This window comes from Mytilus edulis, chromosome 1, assembly GCF_963676685.1.
Source record: "Mytilus edulis chromosome 1, xbMytEdul2.2, whole genome shotgun sequence".
NCBI lineage: Eukaryota > Metazoa > Mollusca > Bivalvia > Mytilida > Mytilidae > Mytilus > Mytilus edulis.
The window spans coordinates 18057221-18078862 of NC_092344.1; the positions used below are offsets into that span (position 1 = coordinate 18057221).

At 31.4% G+C, this 21642-nt stretch overlaps 1 protein-coding gene across 2 annotated transcripts in view; it reads left to right on the top strand.

Annotated features, from left to right (window-relative positions):
• LOC139525458 (uncharacterized) overlaps positions 1–11860 on the top strand; it is a 36590-nt gene extending 24730 nt beyond the window's left edge. For both annotated transcript variants that reach the window (XM_071320812.1, XM_071320819.1), the window contains exons 10-13: positions 5423–5510; positions 9150–9228; positions 10551–10878; positions 11481–11860. In XM_071320812.1, the coding sequence (XP_071176913.1) occupies positions 5423–5510; positions 9150–9228; positions 10551–10878; positions 11481–11758 (773 nt within the window). In that variant the 3' untranslated portion in view covers positions 11759–11860. The remainder of the gene's footprint in view (positions 1–5422; positions 5511–9149; positions 9229–10550; positions 10879–11480) is intronic.
• Positions 11861–21642: the final 9782 nt, after the last annotated feature.

The window sequence follows — 21642 nt, forward strand, 5'->3', positions numbered from 1 at the left end:
GGTCCGGAACATATACAAGTTCAACTCCGCCTTTTTATATTGTTCTCAGATGTCAATCTTAATTACAATACTTGAGCAAACATTAATACTAATAAAGAAAGCAAGCAAATCAAACCTTAAACTTGCTAGCATTAGGATAACAGCTGTAATGTGAATTAAATAAACTCAAATATTCTGATTTCTGCATTTATATTAAAATAAATTTTACTGTTACAGGACAACTTTAATTGTTCTTCCATGCACACTCAAAAGATCTGGGGTGACATCTTATGGAATTCCCTGTATATTAAAGCCTTCTGTGTTTGTTTCTTCTGTGAACTTTTTATTAGACAGTTACATGTAGTGTGACATTTGTGATGAAATATGATGATTATGCTGTGCTTGGACAATTGTTTCAATGACAATCTTTGTATATTTTGTGATTTTTTTATGGCTTTGCTTTTTTATCTATATCGCTCTGAATTACAAACAATAAAGGTAAATGAATAAAATTGTATAGTTCATTTTATTGAAAACAATATAATTATTCTTGCATTCTTTCATGACAGTTTAAGAACTGTAAAATTATTCTACCCTCATTTTAAGAGGAGACATATTGTTGCTATCATATCCTTGCATTCACAATAGCTTGTGAACATGAGAGTTACTTCCAGATTAGAATGGTACAGGACACTTGCTTGTAGCTATGCATTTTTTGGCATAAGACATAAAATTATGTATGCTTGAAAATATTGAAGGTGTTTTGTTTGCTAGTGTTTCTATGTCTATTAATATCCCTCCTGTTCATTCTGTCAAACTTTCTTTTAATTTCTTACCACAAGTTATGATAGTTATTATTCATATAAGATGTTTTCCAGTCTAGTAATTAACACATAGAAAATTGATTCAACAATTTGAAAATATTAAAATCAGATTCAGGGTTCCCCCTGGGTCAATTATTTATTTTGCCACCTCTTTCGCAAAAACAATACATGAATATTTTTCGCCACTTTATTATTTTTTCGCCAAGTAACATATATATGTTTTTCGTTTAAAAATTTCCTTTTTTTTTCCTACACCCCCTAAATAAGATGAGTTTGCCCCCATTGTTGTCGATGATTATTCTCTCAAACTTATCTTAGAGTCTACATTGTAATGAATAAACATTTACTTTTAAAGAGAAGAACTTTATTTGAAAATGAAAAAGTTGAGAAGTAAAACTATGCTTGAAACATGTGTGTCACTGAAACCACTTTAAAGTACACACTCAAATCAATTATCTATATCAAAGTCAAAGGATAAAGTTTTAAATTAGAGATTTTTCTTGCTTTTGAACATTTTTTGTCATAATAACAGTTTTCTTTCTGGACTATCATTAAATAGGAGAGGAGACGTCAAAATGTTTGCTTCAAACACGTGCGTCACAAAGTGGTTAATAAATCCTTTATGTGACATGTGGCGGACACCATTTAACCATATCATTTTGTCAAACAATATAATTAACACCTTTATAAATTATTCCTTTGTTGTGGATAGCTATAAAATGCAATCAGCTGATTATTGTTTTTCTGTCAAAATCTTTAAGTGAATTCCGAGTACTGTCTGATCAGGTAAAGTCAGAGAACACCTGAAAAAAGTAAACAAACATGATGGTTGAAAATAAATCATTGTATAAATTTCTTTTGCCAAATTTTTTCGCCAATGACAAATTTTAATCGCCACAAATATTATTTTTCTACTGCCAGCGGAAACCCTGCTTGACACATAACAACATAACTTTATATATAAATGGCTGAAAAAAATCTGCAGATAATTTGGGTGAAGGGCGGGTCTAGCAGTTATAAATATTCCAACCTGGTAAATGTAAAGATAGAAATTCTCAACAAGTACTACACTTTTTTAACCAGTTTGAATTCAAAAATCACCAGAGCTCCCTCACAATCAAATGCTAGACCTGTATAAGTATATTCTCATCTAATGTTCCTACTGGTATACACAGGATTTTTGTATTGCATATACAATACCCTCAGATATTTTTTATTTGGTTATTAAATCTTCTTCTGAAGGACATTTTCTTGAGGATTTAAGATAGAAAGTAATGGTAAAGATGTATAGCAATTGACACGTCAGTTTGTTGGTCTACAATCAAGTGGTGTCTTCAGACACTTTAAATAAGATAAAAGATACCAACAGGGCAGTCAGACACTTTAAATAAGATAAAAGATACCAACAGGGCAGTCAGACACTTTAAATAAGATAAAAGATACCAACAGGGCAGTCAGACACTTTAAATAAGATAAAAGATACCAACAGGGCAGTCAGACACTTTAAATAAGATAAAAGATACCAACAGGGCAGTCAGAAACTTTAAATTAAAAAGGAAAAAAGACAAACAACAACTCACAGAATACTACACAGCAAACTAAAAATTGATCAACAGGGACTCCGGGGTAACTCAGGAGTCAACAGGTGACACTAGTGGTGTTAAACATGTAAAAAAACTGGATTAGTAGCATTTGGTCATTGTCATTGGAGGAAATAAGCATGAAATTGTGGTTTGGCAAGCTAGTAAAACAAAGTTCTGCACAAACAAACCTTTTGCCATTTTACATATTATTAGGGTTAATGATACTCAGGTTGAGTTCAGTTCTGGTCTGTGGTGCCTTTGTGCTGATCATGAGTGATAGAAGTAGCTGAACTACTGTATAACTAGCCTGTCAACACTCAGGTTGGTAGTTTGATTCCACACATGACAGGTGTGCTGGACTCCAATCCTAATTGACTGGGATTGTCAGTTTTCCATACAAGGTTGATGTTTTTTTCTGTGCACTGTCTTCCTTCACTGGTTCAAGAAAAACTGACCACCAGGAAATAGCACAATTTAATCAATCAATCTTTTAATTCTGATGCATTGGACTTTTACCATTCAAACTATCATTTATATATCACAAATAAAAATTAACTTTTACACCATGGTACATGCAATCAAACATTGGCTCCAGACAAGGCAAATTTGTATGTCGCTGCTGCAAACAAAGATAATATTTGTTGACCTTTAACCATATGTCTATCCATGCATTTTAAACGTCTCATTATCACAAGAAACTACAGGTCATAGTGTTTTGGTATATGGAACAAACTTTGGTCGGTTTGTTGTCTCTTTGACACTTTGTCACATGTATGAAATACTTGGCACTTTAGTAAACTATAGTGGTAAAATAGCTCGCAGAACATTGTGTTTATCCATTTTACTATAGGGGTAAACTAGCTGACAGAACATTGTGTTTATCCATTTTACTATGGGAGTAAAATAGCTCACAGAACATTGTGTTTATCCATTTTACTATATGGGTAAAATAGCTCACAGAACATTGTGCTTATCCATTTTACTATAGGGGTAAAATAGCTCACAGAACATTGTGTTTATCCATTTTACTATAGGGAACAGGCTATAATTTAAAGTTGGAATTATTTTTAATTATGGAATTTGTTAAATTTTCTGTGCTGGAAATTTTTAATAAATTCCATGTTTATTTGGTATAAAAGATACCAACAGGGCAGTCAGAAACTTTAAATTAAAAAGGAAAAAAGACAAACAACAACTCACAGAATACTACACAGCAAACTAAAAATTGATCAACAGGGACTCCGGGGTAACTCAGGAGTCAACAGGTGACACTAGTGGTGTTAAACATGTAAAAAAACTGGATTAGTAGCATTTGGTCATTGTCATTGGAGGAAATAAGCATGAAATTGTGGTTTGGCAAGCTAGTAAAACAAAGTTCTGCACAAACAAACCTTTTGCCATTTTACATATTATTAGGGTTAATGATACTCAGGTTGAGTTCAGTTCTGGTCTGTGGTGCCTTTGTGCTGATCATGAGTGATAGAAGTAGCTGAACTACTGTATAACTAGCCTGTCAACACTCAGGTTGGTAGTTTGATTCCACACATGACAGGTGTGCTGGACTCCAATCCTAATTGACTGGGATTGTCAGTTTTCCATACAAGGTTGATGTTTTTTTCTGTGCACTGTCTTCCTTCACTGGTTCAAGAAAAACTGACCACCAGGAAATAGCACAATTTAATCAATCAATCTTTTAATTCTGATGCATTGGACTTTTACCATTCAAACTATCATTTATATATCACAAATAAAAATTAACTTTTACACCATGGTACATGCAATCAAACATTGGCTCCAGACAAGGCAAATTTGTATGTCGCTGCTGCAAACAAAGATAATATTTGTTGACCTTTAACCATATGTCTATCCATGCATTTTAAACGTCTCATTATCACAAGAAACTACAGGTCATAGTGTTTTGGTATATGGAACAAACTTTGGTCGGTTTGTTGTCTCTTTGACACTTTGTCACATGTATGAAATACTTGGCACTTTAGTAAACTATAGTGGTAAAATAGCTCGCAGAACATTGTGTTTATCCATTTTACTATAGGGGTAAACTAGCTGACAGAACATTGTGTTTATCCATTTTACTATGGGAGTAAAATAGCTCACAGAACATTGTGTTTATCCATTTTACTATATGGGTAAAATAGCTCACAGAACATTGTGCTTATCCATTTTACTATAGGGGTAAAATAGCTCACAGAACATTGTGTTTATCCATTTTACTATAGGGAACAGGCTATAATTTAAAGTTGGAATTATTTTTAATTATGGAATTTGTTAAATTTTCTGTGCTGGAAATTTTTAATAAATTCCATGTTTATTTGGTATAATAATGTTTTGAGCGGTTCATAACACTTTCCATATAATGTATTTTGTATAGATAGTGTTGTGCGCGGCACAGTACATTCTATTGAAAATGTACTATCTTCTTTGTAAAAGAAAGTGTTGTGCGCAGCACAGACCATTGTAGTACAGAATAAGCATGGAATTTACTAGAAATTTCAAGCACAAGAAATTATAAAAATTCCATGATTAATAATAATTCCAAGTTTAAATAATAGCCTGTTAGGGGTAAAATAGCCCACAGAACATTGTGTTTATCCACTTTAGTAAACTATAGGGGTAAAATAGCTCACAGAACATTTTGTTTATCCACTTTAGTAAACTATAGGGGTAAAATAGCTCACAGAACATTGTGTTTATCCATTTCACTATAGGGGTAAAATAGCTCACAGAACATTGTGTTTATCCATTTTACTATAGGGGTAAAATAGCTCACAGAACATTGTGTTTATCCATTTTACTATAGGGGTAAAATAGCTCACAGAACATTGTGTTTATCCATTTTACTATAGGGGTAAAATAGCTCACAGAACATTGTGTTTATCCATTTTACTATAGGGGTAAAATAGCTCACAGAACATTGTGTTTATCCATTTTTAGCATGTAAGTATTTTAATATAATATTATATTCCAGTACTATATGATATGATGTATAAAGTGTATATTTTTTTGTATTTTTTGCAGACATATCACAAACAGAAATAGCAGGTATTGTAATTGGTGTGGTTATATTTGTGGTTATTTGCATCACTATAGCAGTTTGTCTTGCTAGGTAAGTTTTTAGTGGAAGAAGACGTCAAGTCTTCTGAAGACTTAAGGGGCTGACCATTGGCATTGAGTCTCCGTATGCCGCATTCATTTCGTGTATTACAATTTCAAAACAACTTAGATTCCTGACACCGATTTTTACACATGATTAGGCATCTGAATCATTTAATTTGTAAATTATGATTGTAAAACAATCACAATCGTAAATATGACCCTTTTATTTATATAAATTATTAGAATAGATTTCATCTCATCCACATGAACGTTATTTGTTTACTTGTAACAGGATGTTTTAACTGTAGATATTTGTATTACGCATGCGTGAATTTGGTATCGGGACAACTCGCCCTGTTTACAAGTTCGCCCTTGAAGTTACGAATTTGCAATCCTGCAGACAAGATGATTTTGTTTTTATATAAATAAAAAGGATATATAAAGTGTTGTCTTTATTCATGGTTTTCCTTTGTCATGTGAATTAGATGCCCTTCGTAACATACATGTGAACCTCCCGTTTAGGAGAAAAAACTCCCGTGTATGAAATTTTTCAGACGCCATATTTGATCATTTCTTACTACTGTACGGGTGTAATTGACACCTGTGTTAAATTTTACCTGAACATCAAAGAAGATGTATAATTATATGGCTTCACTTGACAGCTTGGGTGTCAAACATACTGGTAATCAACGATGTTTACCTCCGGCTAACTGCCGTTGTGTTATCAAAACGCAATCTCCCATGCAGAGTTGTCGGTCCTTGCTCTTTCTCAAAAAATATAGTACATCTATCTGAAGCCTTTTTTAAAAGCATTTTCGCATCAAATAATATAAATCGATATGACACAACTGAAAAAAATATATCAGAACGCTATTTACTTATATTAAATCAAAATCTAAAGTATCATTATATTTTACAAGATTCTTGTAAAATCGAGACATTAGCAGAGATTGAGAGAGAGCAAGGACCGACAACTCTGCATGGGAGATTGATCAAAACGATGTGTATTGGGAATATTGAAATACTTTTTTGTGACTTCCCTTTGTTTTATCCTGTTTTCAGTTATTTTGCTTTTAAAAATGTAAATTGTAAAAAAGACTATAAATGAGTAATATTTTAATCAAATAATCATAAAAGGATGTTGATTAAATGAATTTAAATGATTTTGGACAAATAAAAAAAATAAAATTTATAAATTATTTTAGCAATCTAGACCTCCTTTCAAGGATCAAATTGAAGTTTATATCATAAATTTGTTTATAATTGATTAGAAGTTAATATACAATATGTGCAACTAGACTAATAAAAGGTCTAGTAGTTAGATTCTTGAAATTTAAATTTGTAAAAGTTAGTATATTTTAGATTTTATTGTGTAAGCTAAGAAATAGCAAGACATTTTACACTGTTTTTAAGTCTTTTTTAGCTTTCTACAAATATGACTTTCATAATGCTTAAAATCCATGCAGTACTAGTGTTAGTGTATGTTATTTTTTTAATTAATTTACGATGTTGCAAATATACATGTGGAGCTTATTTCTTTCTTATTTGTCTATACATTTACAAATGATAAGGATATGGAGACATGAACAAAAATATATACAGATAAGATATATAAATATAATGATTCATTTGCAAGCAGTGAACAATCATTTGTCAAAAACAAAACAAAACAAAACAAAACAAGAAATAGATTCTTCTTATTATTTTATTTTATTCAAATAGAGAGGCAATAAGGGAACTATAAACATTACAATTTGATGGAAATTTGAAGAAAAAACACAATTTCTACATAATTTGGTTACATTTACGACAAAATTTATGTCGATAAAAAAACATGATGTTTTGACCATTCAGTACTTAATAGATGCATAGTTCGTGGGGAAAAGTTTCATCAAATAATATGAATATAAATGACTTTTTTTGTGCTCATTTTTTACAGTGGGTTGTGATGATCTTCCAGTTAGGTTACCCTCATTTGGAGTGTTGTTCCCAACCTGTTAAAGGTCCATCTTTGTGCATAATTCAAAATTGGAAATTTCAACAAGCATCTAATATTCTTAATCTGGAAAATAAACCCTGGTCTGCTAGCTTCATGTATATTTTTTCTACCTATTTAATATATAACTAGAATCATGCAAACAGACTTCAGGAAAAGGCATGTATATTCATCATACAAATATGACACTTTTTCTAGACAATCCAGATCTTGCAAAATACGTCGCTAAAAATTGTAACCTTTAAAATTGTTGTTGTGCAGTAAAAACCCATATGGGAACTTTCAAAAGTTGGCAGGTATGTAACAAGTCTTACTATTTTTATGCTCCATTTATGGGCAATATGTTTTCTAGTCAGTCTGTCCGTCCTGCTTCTGGTTATAAAGTTTATTGTCGAGGTAGTTTTTGATGAAGTTGAAATCCAATCAACTTGAAACTTAGTACACATGTGTTCCTCTTGATATGATCTTCTTAATTACTGCCAAATTAAAGATTTTACCTAATTTTCATAGTCAACTGAACATAGAAAATGATTGTACGGATGGGAAATCCATGTACTTATGACCTTTTCTTGTTTGAAGAAAAAAAATACATTTTAACGATAATGGAACAAAGCAGCCTGGGTAAGTGGGGCTGCTTTTATGGTAATTCAAGTTACCTTTTATTCACCTTCTTCCACTTCAGAGCTATCAGCTCTTTGATTAAACTTAGGAGGTATAGCAGTAAAAAACATCACTACATTTGACAAAATATGTAAATCTTATACAGTGAGATGTGGCTTCAAGTAGCATTGAGGAATCTGAACTGTCACAGACAGTTCGTAAGAACATTAAGTGAAGGATGCAGCTCTTGTGTTATCAACAATGAATTAAACAAAATCAAGCAAATTCTGAAATATGCAGTATGATTTCATGGTAATAAATAAGCTACTTGAATTAGTCTCTAAAGCATTGTGAAAAAAAAACTGAAATAAGCAAATGGATTAAAGAATATCTATAAAAATGTAGGAGTTAAAAAGAACTAAAGGATTATTTTTTTTAAATTAGATAATTACAACAGAAACCATACCATTAGTAGATATGGTTGTAACAAATTGACTACTGTAAACCAACTTATTTTTGAGAGCAATTAATTTTTCGCGACTTTTGCAAGTAGTTACTGTAAATTTCAGAAATTATTGCATGCATTTAATTATTGCCATTTTGTCATTTTAGACTTAAATGCGATTTTAATTTTTAGGATTTTGAGAAAAATTTAATTCATATGGTATTTTTCAAAATGTGAGTTTAAATTATTTCGTTTACAACTCTGTCGCATTTTTTGCATTAATTAAAACCTCACAATAATTTCTGAATTAACAGTAAATAAAGCAAATTTAAATCCTTTCAAAATATATATAACTTGAAATTTAAATCCTTTCAAAATATATATAACTTGGATCTTTACTTATCAAGTACATCAGTTCAATTTAAAAATCGCGAAAAATAAATTGCTGTGAAGTGGACTAGAAATATAAAAACGCGATTTTAAGTATCCGGGAAAATAAATTACAGTGTTTGAAATGCAAATGAATCTATTCTTGTTTTACATATGAATTAAGTATCTTTATCCAAATAGCAGCTCACCGTAATGAAACAATTCATGTTGTTTTGTAGGATGGATTGTTGTGGAAAAATTAAAGAGTTTTTCAAAGAACCTGAGATAGAGCTACCTACTGTTAAAATAAATAACATGGTGAGTAAAAATTTGCATGCAAATTGACTTAATTATCATGTAAAAGTAAAATAACAAAAATATCAAATTCTGAGAAAAATATTTAACAGAAAGTTTCTAAGCAAATGGCGAAATCAAATGATCAAACACATCAAATGAATGGATATCAAATGTGATATTCCTGACTTGGTAAATGCATTTCTATGTAGACCGTGGTGGATTAGACCTGGTTTTATAGCTAGCTAAACCTCTCACTTTTACTACAGTTGCATAAAATTCCATTATATTGAGAACGATGTGTGAACAAACCAAACATACATAACAGGTAAAAATGTTAAAAATAGGGGTACAGCAGTCATCATTTGCAAGACACCTGAAATAGATTTAGGCTATGATGGAGAAAAAGAATGGGCAACCCTTAAAAAGTCATCAATGTCAGAATGGGCAACCCTTAAAAAGTAATCAATGTCAGAATGGGCAACCCTTAAAAAGTCATCAAGAAGTCAACACCCACAGGTGTCTATACAATTTGTTGCCTTATAAATCATGGGCTGTCTATAAAAGTATTGGACAAAGAAATGAGAGAATATCAAAGAGCACCCATTAAAACCAAGTCCTATAAATAACAAAAGACAAACATAAATATGGTGCTTGACCTAGGACAGGCAAAGGAGTTAGTTTGTTCACTGTAAACTTCCCTGTTTCATAGTTCATCCAGATCTTTGTATGTAAAATGGCTAACATTGCAGTCTGTCAAAAGTGAATTTACAATAATACTAAACTGCAATGAAAGTTCAAAAGGTAAAGTCCCTCATCAAATGGCAAAATCAAAAGCTCAAACACATGAAAGGAATGGAAATTTATTGGTTTCATCCTCCCTAATGACTATAATTGCTTCACTCCTTTCAAGTCTAATAATGTTTACAGTTTTAAAGCGAGGTACCCTTTCTAAGTGGATTACTAATAATATTGACAAAATAAAACATATAATTTGTCAATGTAAAATAGCATGGTTCAGTAATTACAGTTACATTTAAGGTATCTGGATACAACTAGCCATGAATTTTTTGAAATTTGTGTTTATCAATGTGTAATTTTATTGATGTGTAAAAGTGTTAACCAAAGCTCATTTTGTTCTAAAGTATCGAAGTTTAGTATTGGAATGCCTCATGATTATTGTCAACCAATCAAATGTATGGATTTTGATAAACGATAGATATAGGAAGATATGGTATGAGTGCCAATGAGAAAACTCTCCATCCAAGTCATAATTTGTAAAAGTAAACCATTATAGGTCAAGGTACATGTTATGTAATTATATATCAATACATATTCTCTTTAAGGAGCATGATAAAGACAGTGGACATGAGACAGATTCTAAATCCACATTCAAGTCTACACATATTAATGAGATAAGTGAAAAAGACAGCCAATATTCTGCAGTCTACAGTAATGCTGGTTATAGCTCAGTAGAGTCACAGAATGAGGACCACTTTCTACAAAAAGGCTCTAGTAAAGATGGAAGCTCTCAATCTATCTGTGAATCCTTCTCAGATATAAAAAGTGATGAGGATTCCCCTCAATCCTCAGGTTGCTCCTATGAGTCGTACTCTAGTGGTAGGTTGTTATTGAACAGTGAAGACGATGATGATGGCTATCGATGGCAAGAAGGTAAGATAAAGAATACAATGAACAATTTAACAACATGGTTTAATCTTTTCTACAAGAAACTTAGTATGTAGAAGTGTTAGTAGGGTTTTCTTTTCTATTGAGTTTTTTTTTTATTAAATAATACCTCTTTGAAATTAGAAACCTTAGAAGAAGGGACCTTGTCATTACAACATCTCCTACATGGTTTATATTATCTACATAAAAAACTAATACAGTGTTGATCCGGATATACAGTGGGCATGTGGGTAGGCGTGTGTGGTCCATTGATGTGATCCTTACAACCCATACCAGAAATTTTAGCAGAACAAACCTTGTCATTGCAATGATACTTTAAAGGTTAAATGCATCAATGTGAGACAACATAAAAAAACATCAAATATAAAAGTTCAAATTTATGCTATAAACTTCATTGGTTTGCAGTATTTAGGGCACTTGCTTATTAAAATGTCTAGTAACATTGTTAGGGTGGGGGTTGTGGCAGTATTTAAGGCACTTGCTTATTCAAACGTCTAGTAACATGGTTAGGGTGGGGGTTCAGGTACAAGTCCAGTTAAATCGACAATTAGACTTGTGTTGTATTTTATTTTATTTTTGTATTACAGAAGATGATTCGTCAGTTAAGAGTTATGTTCAGCAGGATGGAGAAAACTCATCTGAAGTAACCTCATCAAATACTACAGATGCTTCAAGCAAACAATCTTCTACAAAAGACAGTCAACAGGATTCTACAGAAACTTCCAACAAACAACCTACTATAAAAGACGGACATCAAGATTTTACTCAAATTACACATCAAATAGACTCGGTTAAGACTGCAATCAAAACAAAGAGTTCATCTCAGGAGGCACCATCAATCAAAAATACTACAGAAGGTGTATGAATTATAACTCATATCCTGAAAATGCTGCTGTTGTATAATAATTTTCTCAGGCACAATTTGTATAAGATTGAATAATTATAAAAAAACAAAACAAAAAAGAAATGCACAACAGTGTAAAGAAATTTTATTAACCGGATTTTTGTGACAAAAATGTCAGTTATTGATTAGGGGATGTACGGCGGGCAAATGGGCAGTCGGGCGGGCGGCAATCAAATGTTGTCCGTGCATTAACTCATGAACCGTTCAACCAAAGCTTTTAAAATTTTAATATGTTGTTACTGACAACTAAATGAGGTCAAGTTCAATAATGGCGATTTTGATTTTTACCGTTCAGGAGTTATGGTTCTTGAAAGATTGAAAAATGGAGTTTCCAGTCGTGTCCGTGCATTTACGCATGAACTGTTCTACCAAAGCTTCCTAAATTTTAATATGTTGTTACCGATGACAAAATGGAGGTCAAGTTCAATAATGACGATTTTGACTTTTACCGTTCTGGAGTTATGGTTCTTGAAAGATTGAAAAATGGCGTTTCCAGTTGTGTCCGTGCATTTACGCATGAACTGTTCTACCAAAGCTTCCCAAATTTTAATATGTTGTTGCTGATGACAAAATAGAGGTCAAGTTAAATAATGACGATTTTGACTTTTACCGTTCAGGAGTTATGGTTCTTGAAAGATTGAAAAATGGTGTTTCCAGTCGTGTCCGTGCATTTTCTCATGAACCATTCAATCAAAGCTTTTGAAATTTTAATATGTTGTTACTGATGACAAAATAGAGGTCAAGTTCAATAATGACGATTTTGACTTTTACCGTTCAGGCGTAATGTTTCTTGAAAGATTGTAAAATGGCGTTTCCATTCACGTTGTTGCATTTACTCATGAACCATTCAATCCAAGCTTTTCAAATTTTAATATGTTGATACTGATGACAAAATGGAGGTCAAATTTGATATTGATGATTTTCACTTTCACCATTCATCAGTAATGGTTCTTGTGATATTGCCAGGACACAAATAAATATTAATAAATCCGGTTTGCTGTCATTGTGACAGCCTCTTGTTAGTATTTTCATAGGTTCCTTTGCACGAATATTAAACAAAGCTTTAATGATCAAAAGTGTCAGCTTTAGGCTTTTATGATTAAAAGTGTCAGCTTTAGGCTTAATGATCAAAAGTGTAAGCTCTAAAGGCAAAAATATGTATGGAAAAACTGTTGCAGGGATTTTATATTCTTAGTAATTGAAAATCGGTAATCTTCAACACTTCTTTTACAGAGGTGACCAAAATATTGAATCTGTAGCAGGAAGTGATCAAATGAATCATCGGTTATTCTTTGTCATATTAGTTTATAAGGTTTTTTTTAGCAAGAAACAAGCAAGATTTGATCATGGCATGATTAAAAAATGGTAGTACTTATGTCAACTCCCTTTTGACTAATGAACAGAATGTATAATATTAAAACTTACATATGAGATTTATTTTGATTGTAAAATACAACAAAATTGTAACGCCAGTCTTTACTTGTTATTTTTATGTATTTTTTTGTGTGATTTGTATTTTTTATAGTTTTATTTAGTGTGCCAAAAAATATAAAAACTTGACGTTCGTGACGTCACATACCAAACAATGACGTCATTCAATAAATTGCGTCACGGTCAAATGACCGTTGTATTGGACCTATTTTGAGGAAAATTTTTCTTAAGCCAAAAAAATACAAAACTGACGTTATTGAAAAAAAAAAAAAAAAAAAAAAAAAAGTAGGGGTATATGATGAAGGGTGCGCATCAAAGTTGCGCGATATGGATTAAACAGCAGGCTATTTATCAAATATGCAAAACTACAGTTTTTACTACTAAACATATGATATAAATATACTCAGCATATTATGCTCTATATTAAAACATGTACATACAACCACTTTATATAGTTCACTATTTTTTTACTTGTACATATAAAATACTGTATATAATGCACTATGTTTTTTATTTGGTAATCTTGTATTTAGAATCATTGTAAATACACATAATCAATATCCCATATCAGCATTATCTTTAATACTATATGTGTATTCCTGTGATAAGAATGTAACTTCTGAAAAAAATATGTGTTTATTTTTTGATTTGGTAAGAGTGCAATACAATAAGACTTGCTGCAATAAATCTGTAATTTTTACTATTTATATAAATTCTTGTTACCAAAACTGGCATTTTAACTATTTTTAGAATTTTTGTTTTGAAATATTTGAATGGACCAAAATAAATATTTGACTTTCAAATGACATAAATGGACAATGAAAAAATATATTCAAAAGCAGTGATTTTCCCATGCAGCACCATTTCTGTATTAGCTCATCATATTACTGTCAAGTCCGGCGGTTTTGATAGTCAGATATGTATGTGGGAATTATTGACTTAGTGTTAAATGAATATAAGATCGATAGAACCAGTAAGCAATACTGAGAGTTTATGTTTCATTGTTTGATCAGGCTATAAGAAAATTTAAAATATGCAATGATTTCAAAATTGACAGGACATTTTGTGGCAGCAATTTTAATAATCCAGTATTATAGGTTACCTGCTTATTATAAGAAGAACTCATGAACGATGTACATCACTCGACAGAAATTTATCATGATAATTTTTAATGCAAGGTTTTTTTAATTTTTGGAAATGTGTTGATCTTATTAGTTTTGGAAGAGGTAGATTCAGTGAGGTGGCCCCAATTTCCCCATATAGCAGACAATATGTTGGGTTCTTTCAAGTTTTATAACAAAAATTACTGCTGGCTCTGTCCTTTTAGGCCTAAATTTTCATGTAGTCTAAAATAAAATTGAGTGAACTTTTTGAAAAATTCTATTCCAAACATTTCTGTGAACGCCTTTATATTGTTACATCATTGAATAATTAGACAGAAATACTGCAGATTTGCTCTTCCAAAATTATAGTATAAAGCAATGATTATATGAAAGGAAAGCACTTTTTCTAGAACACCCCAGAAAGCTTCAAGTACAGTGTAAAATAGATGAGAAGTGTTACCAACTACAAATGTTATAATGTGTTTTTCCAAGATCTGTATTGTGAATCTCATTTGAATTCAAGCTTCCTATTGGTTAAGAGGTTAAAGCTCAAGGTCAAGGGTATTGTAACTAAAAAATTGAAATAATGGATTCTGTATTGTAGCCTTTACTTCCCTTGTTTGCTTGTACGAAACTTATACAGATGGTAGATATAGGTAATGTTGAAAATTCTATTGTTTTTAGAGTCAATAGGTTAAAGGTCAAGGATGCTTACTAAAAATTTAATTATTTCAAGAGTTGGTTTCAGGATGGTATCCCACTTTGACCTATACATTTGTATATACACAATTATTTAGCTGAAACATTTGCATAATATTAAAGGGAAATTCCGCGATTTTTTACTTATCATCTAATTATGTTCATCTTAACATAAAAAACACATTTGCAAAGTTTTAAATTTATATTCCTTCTAATAACGGATAAAATCAAGTATCTGTAACTTTTTTGGTTGAATTCTCGAGTGGGTCGTGACGTATTAGCCCGATTTATTGAATGCTGGGAAAAAATAAAATCTGTTTAACTCTTATAGCTTATCGACAATATACGTAATTAAAAGCGCACAGCTGACGAATGGTCGTAGTTATTAACCACAATATAATAATGAACGAAAATGAATATGCATATACCGTTTTGTATTGATTGAATTAAACTCCTATACAATTATCTCTAGTAAATGTTTTAGAATAAATTTAATTAATTATTGTTGAGATTTTATTCATAAAATATTTATTGAACATTTTTACTGATATTGAACTAAAATTTTGAGTTCTATTTACCGTTATTGTTTTGATAACCATTTCAATGTAACTAATGTGTGAGCAGAGTGTGTATATTATTTTGTAAAGGTCACTGTATATTTCTCGGCTTGAGGTAAATTCGTTTACTTTGTAGCTATTTAGCCGCAGGTGTGAGTTCAAGCGTACACAGGTATGAATGTTGTTATTTGGAAAGGATAAACAGACAGGATTAGAAAGAGTCTGATGTCACGATGTTAATACACTAAGATTTAATAGACGATGAGAATAAAGATTCAATAATTAAATTGTGTAAATTAATTGAAAATAAAATTCAGATTCGTAAATCCGAAAATGTATAAAAATAAAAGGAAACAAATTTGTTATTACTTTTTTCAGCGGCAATGGGCGTAAAGATTCAAATATGAAGTAAAAAATAGTAGTTTTAATCTTTAATAAAAACTAAATGCAATATTACCCAATTTGATATACCATTGTACATCTGTTTGGTATCATTGACTCTACCGGAATTTCTTAACTTGTATTCAAATCTGGCTGTGTTTAAACTGTTGCAATTTTAAAGTTTTTAATTGACAAAAAAAATACAACATACATGATTTTTTTTTTTAGTTTCTTTTTAACATTTTATTCTTACATAATTAACTTCATTTGACAATCATTTACACGAACTTTTTCTGAAAAAATACCAATTATCTAAGCTAAGGCATTATTTTTTTAAGGATTTTTGAGGATTTTTTTTTTAATTCTATGATAATATTTGTGCAATGTTGAACATGATAGCCGTCATTAATCCAAATAAGTCATACAGTAGTTGTAATAAAAGTTATATTTTAGTCATGCATAACTGATATTGACGAATTTGAAATAGTTCGTCCATACATCGTTGTTCTTGAAACAATCATTATTAGTATACATGTAAGTTTCCTGACGTATAAGAGCCATTGAGGATGAGCTCCAGGGAAAGCAGACTAGTAGCGTTTCGTTCGTTTGTTTGTTGGGAAAGGAGAGGAAATGCAACCGCTTGTACAGATAAACGACTGAATTACCATACAAGCATTTATAGTCAACACAATCAGAAACAGTTCCCATCGTTAGACGGGGAATATGACGGCTTTCAAGAATGAACAAGTGACATGTCTAACTCTGAACAGTTAGAAAACAGACTATCGACATCTACCGCTTGTTCTTGATATTTGAAATTGTATGCATATATACGTAAACGTTTATGATAGTGATGAGTTCTTGTGTCTGACAAAACTAAATTCCTTCATGGTTATATCTTGCCATACGTTTATATTGGTTTGTAAGGTGATTACTCAAAATCGTTATTTGAAAATCATGTTTGTGAGATGTATATTCATTTCAATACAGAAATTTCGTCTATATATTTCACAAGTGTATAACACGGAGAAGCTCTGAAGGTCCATTACTCCCATTTTGTTTGGGTGTGAACCATCGATGTTGACAGCGATATCAAAGAATAAGATGATGATGGTAGAAAGAACTATGGGCGTCATGTGGCAAATATTACATGCATATCGAACAATGAGTTGTCAATCTGTATGAAAAGATTTCCAATACCACCATATTATTGAGAAGGAATGTTTACATGCTATACTCTCGTACTAGTATTACAGGGTTCTTGTGGCGTTCACCCTAGACACACATCTTTTTAACGATGTTTAAAAAAAAGACAGAACCAATTTAATGTCTTATTTCCCTAATTTTTAAATATAACTTAAAGTCTTTCATCTGACAAGAATACCCCTATTCAGTGGACAAGTAATTTATTCTTTTTTCTGTTATTGAATACCAAAAAAGAAAAAAATAATTCCGAAATTAATTTGAAACTTTGCCCAGGAAAATATTCACATCCCTTCGGGATAATTAGTGTTCGTCCAGTGGCATATATAATGTAACAATTGTGATGACGAATTCCTTCCTTTGTTCGAGAACAATCTTATTGAAATATAAATCTGTGATTTTACTATGTCCACAACTTCAATGAACCAAAGCAAAAGTTATACATCGACCTGTATTTAAATCAAATTGGTTCTCTTCTTCTTCTGGTATTCAATAGTCTATCGACATTCGATGATTACATACTGTTGGCATACGTGGACTAGTCTATTTACAACACTTTTACCCCCATTTATTCAAAATATATGTTTTTTTCTTATGTTCAATGTATACATGTATATATTTTAAATTGCGCTATAGTTCCGTAACTTTCTATCCAGTCGTATAAACGAATCGTCGGCAAGTGCGTACATTTTTTAAATCAATCTTTCTGGTATGTTCCAATCTGTCCATCACTTTTGACAATGAGTATATATTACATTTATATGACTAGTATATTATATCACTTTCGGACACGCAAGACAGAGATGTATATTATACATGCACCTGATATTTCAAAATGGAAAGTTATAAGTTATCGGCCGTGTACACTGATCAATACCTACAGAAGTGAAACGATGCATGAACGGGCCGGCATGAACTTGCAAGCCATATAGGAAATCGCTTGAATACCTGGACGTGTCACCTTACACCCCTCACAATACCTATGGGAGTAATACCTTTAGCCATGCGGGTGATCAGTGGAGCGAAGATCCTAATTTTTTGAATAAAGTGTATTACTTTAAAGAATTATGAACGAATTACATTTTCGAAAACAATTTTCACGGAACACTTATTTATGACTTTGACTTTTTAACTAATTCCAATATCAACAGTTTAAAAATAAACAGACTATATGGTTATTAAAAAAAAAATAAGAACATTTTCCGTATTATTTAAAGTTAGTTAGTCAGATAAAACAACCGTACGATTGACAAGATATCGACACGTAATTACGACTACATCGGTTACTGTAGTTTTGTTTCTTTGTGGTTTATAGACATATCGTGATTTTTATTCGTACACGATAACAAAATGGCGGAACGCAGAGAACTGATACTCAAAATTTAAAATCGATGGTGATCTCTTATCTAGCGGAATAAAACTTTAATATTTATAAATTTGAGCATTTTTATACAGAATGGACATAATATCAATTTTTGATTTTTTTGCGAAGTTTCCCTTTAATACATGTTTATTTTTTCCTCGAAGCATACTAGTATTTTTAACCCTTGAAAGAAAGTTGTTTTCTCTCAATAAATTTTCATTTCATGAAGCATTTAATAGTTGGTAGTGGCAGCTTTTTACATTTTTCAGTACCTGTGATGCTTTATTTCGAAGTTCAGTCTGAAATAACCTTATCTTTGGTGCTTTATTTGATAGGGCAGTCTAAATAATGAAGTCATGGCCTTCATTTAACACACTAGTCTAAATACTAGTACCTTTATTTGAACTATAAGTCTTAGTATCTATGATGCTTAACCTGACACATCAATACATGTATAAAGAACCTTTGGTCCATTATTTGACATGTCAGACAGATATGTGTTGTATATCTGTCTGATTATAAGTACTGTTCATCTTTATTGGATACAATGCAAATATGGATATAGATACTGCTTTAAATATTTCTTATGTAGGTGTAGAATTCAGGACTAAGTAACATTTGATAGTTTCTTCAATCAAATCGACTTTTAATTGTTTTTTGAATTTTTGGTACATCTATACCTTCTTTTATATGACTCTGGTGTAGGTTAGATTGTACTTGTATATTTTTATATGCATAAGAAGTTATACAGAATATTGTTTTTTTTTTTTTTTTTACACTTTAGATAATTTTCTTGTTTGTATGTATAATTTTCTTTATGCATATGAGATGATATAAATTTTGTTTTTATTATTTTGTTATGATAATAATCATGTTTTTTGTAAATGATCATAATCATTTTGTTTGGCATCAAAAGATGTGTTTATGCACTTTTATATACAGTTTTATAGAAGTTAACCAGTAGAATGTATTTTTTTCTTCTGTTTATTCACTTTTAAGCTCATCTGGCCAAAAGGGTTAGTTTGAGCTATTGTTGTCACCATGTATCTGTTGTCATCCGTTAACTTTTACAAAAATCTTATCTTCTGAAACTTTATGGCAAATAACAACCAAACCATCATTTGGGTATGTTTTTTGTCTATATCGAGGTGAGTGACATTGGCTCTTTAGAGCCTCTAGTTTTTATCATTTTAAGGGATTTTTCTTCATTGTTTTCTAAACCTTTGACAAAAATGTCAGAGATTTGACAAAAATATCAAATGGATTTGACACAACTGAAGACTTTCACAATAAAGCAAGTTATATTTTATGTATTTTGTGTTATTCTTTAAATGTACCAGGTTTACAATTCTAAAGCTAATATGATAACCAACAACAGCCTCCGATGGACTACCATTATAAAAAGAATGAATGTAAGTTTCTTCTCATTCAATTTATGTCTTCCCTTCAAATGTTTAGCCATGGTGTTGTCAATTTAATTTTGGATTTATAAGTTTGACTGTCACTCTGGTCTCTTTTGCTCCTTATCAACAAAGGTAAAAGTATTGTTCTCAAAGTAATGCTATTAATAAACTTAGGAATTGTCCTTCAAATCTTTCTTTTTATTTAACATGACTTATTGATCAAGGTTATCATTATTATGTTGTTGTTTAATCACAGTGTGTTATGTTTTTTAGATAAATATCAATTAGTGAAGTGTGAAAAGATACTTTATGTACTTTATGTAGTGTATATTGGGCATTACACAACATCATATCATACTGTATCACTGAAGTTAATGATAGGAAAGCATCTTAATAAAATTGGGAATGTGTCAAAGAGATAACAATCCAAGCAAAGAGCAGAAAATAGCTGCAACCACCAACAAGTCTTCTATACAGTGAGAAATCCTGCATTCCACCTTCAGATGGCCCCTACACAAAAATGTGTACTAGTTCAGTAAAAATGGATGCTGTACTAAACTTCAAACAAGAATGTGTCCCCAGTACATGGATGCCCCATCCGCACTATCATTTCCTATGTTCAGTGGACTGTGAAAATGGGGGAAAATCTCTAATTTGGCATTAAAATTAGAAAGATCATATCATAGGGAACAAGTGTACTAAGTTTCAAGTTTTTATTGGACTGTAACTTCATAAAAAACTACCTCTACCAAAAACTTTAACCTGAAGCGGAACAGATGGACGAATGGACGGACACACAGACCAGGACAGGTGCAAAAATGTGGCAGGGTTAAACATATATTGAGATCTCAACTTCTCAACCCTACTTCTAGCTGGCTTTTGGTTACTGCAATCTTTCTTTCTATTAAATGATTCATATATTGTATGGTTATCTGACTGATGTTGAAGTCTGTAGGTTGATGTCTATATTTTTTGGTCTTTTTTTATTTTATTGGGTTGCTGTTTCATTGATGTATGCCCCACATTTTCTTTTACTGTGGAATCATTATTTTTCGTTGGATATCAATTTTCGTGGATTTCATGGGTACAGTGAAACCACAAATTTAAGTGTTCAATGAATTACAAATGTTCCATATAAATATATGCTGTCTACAGGAATAGCACGAAATCTTATATACACAAAAATGGAAGTTTTCCTAAACCCACGATACAAATATTGGTTAGAAATGTTGAGCAATGGATATGAACCTATAATGCATAATTTAACATGCTCACATGAAACTCATGAAAACATGCATAAAGATTCAGAAATTACAGATTCATAGTGCTTTAGTAGAAATGAAAAGAATTAAATTGGGAAGCATGCGGAAGACCAAGCATACCCTGACCTTCAGTGGAAACTGTAACTATGAGTAAGATGGACAGAATTTATCATTATTATTATCCCTCATGTATACTTTGTGTACAATTTGGAAATTAGTATGGCGTTCATTATCACTGAACTAGTATATATTTGTTTAGGGGCCAGTTGAAGGACGCCTCCGGTTGCGGGAATTTCTCGCTACATTGAAGACCTGTTGGTGACCTGCTGTTGTTTTTTCTATGGTCGGGTTGTTGTCTCTTTGGCACATTCCCCATTTCCATTCTCAATTTTATTTAAAGGAGCTCAAAAACTTGTCTTCAAAAAATGAAAAACAAAGTCAAA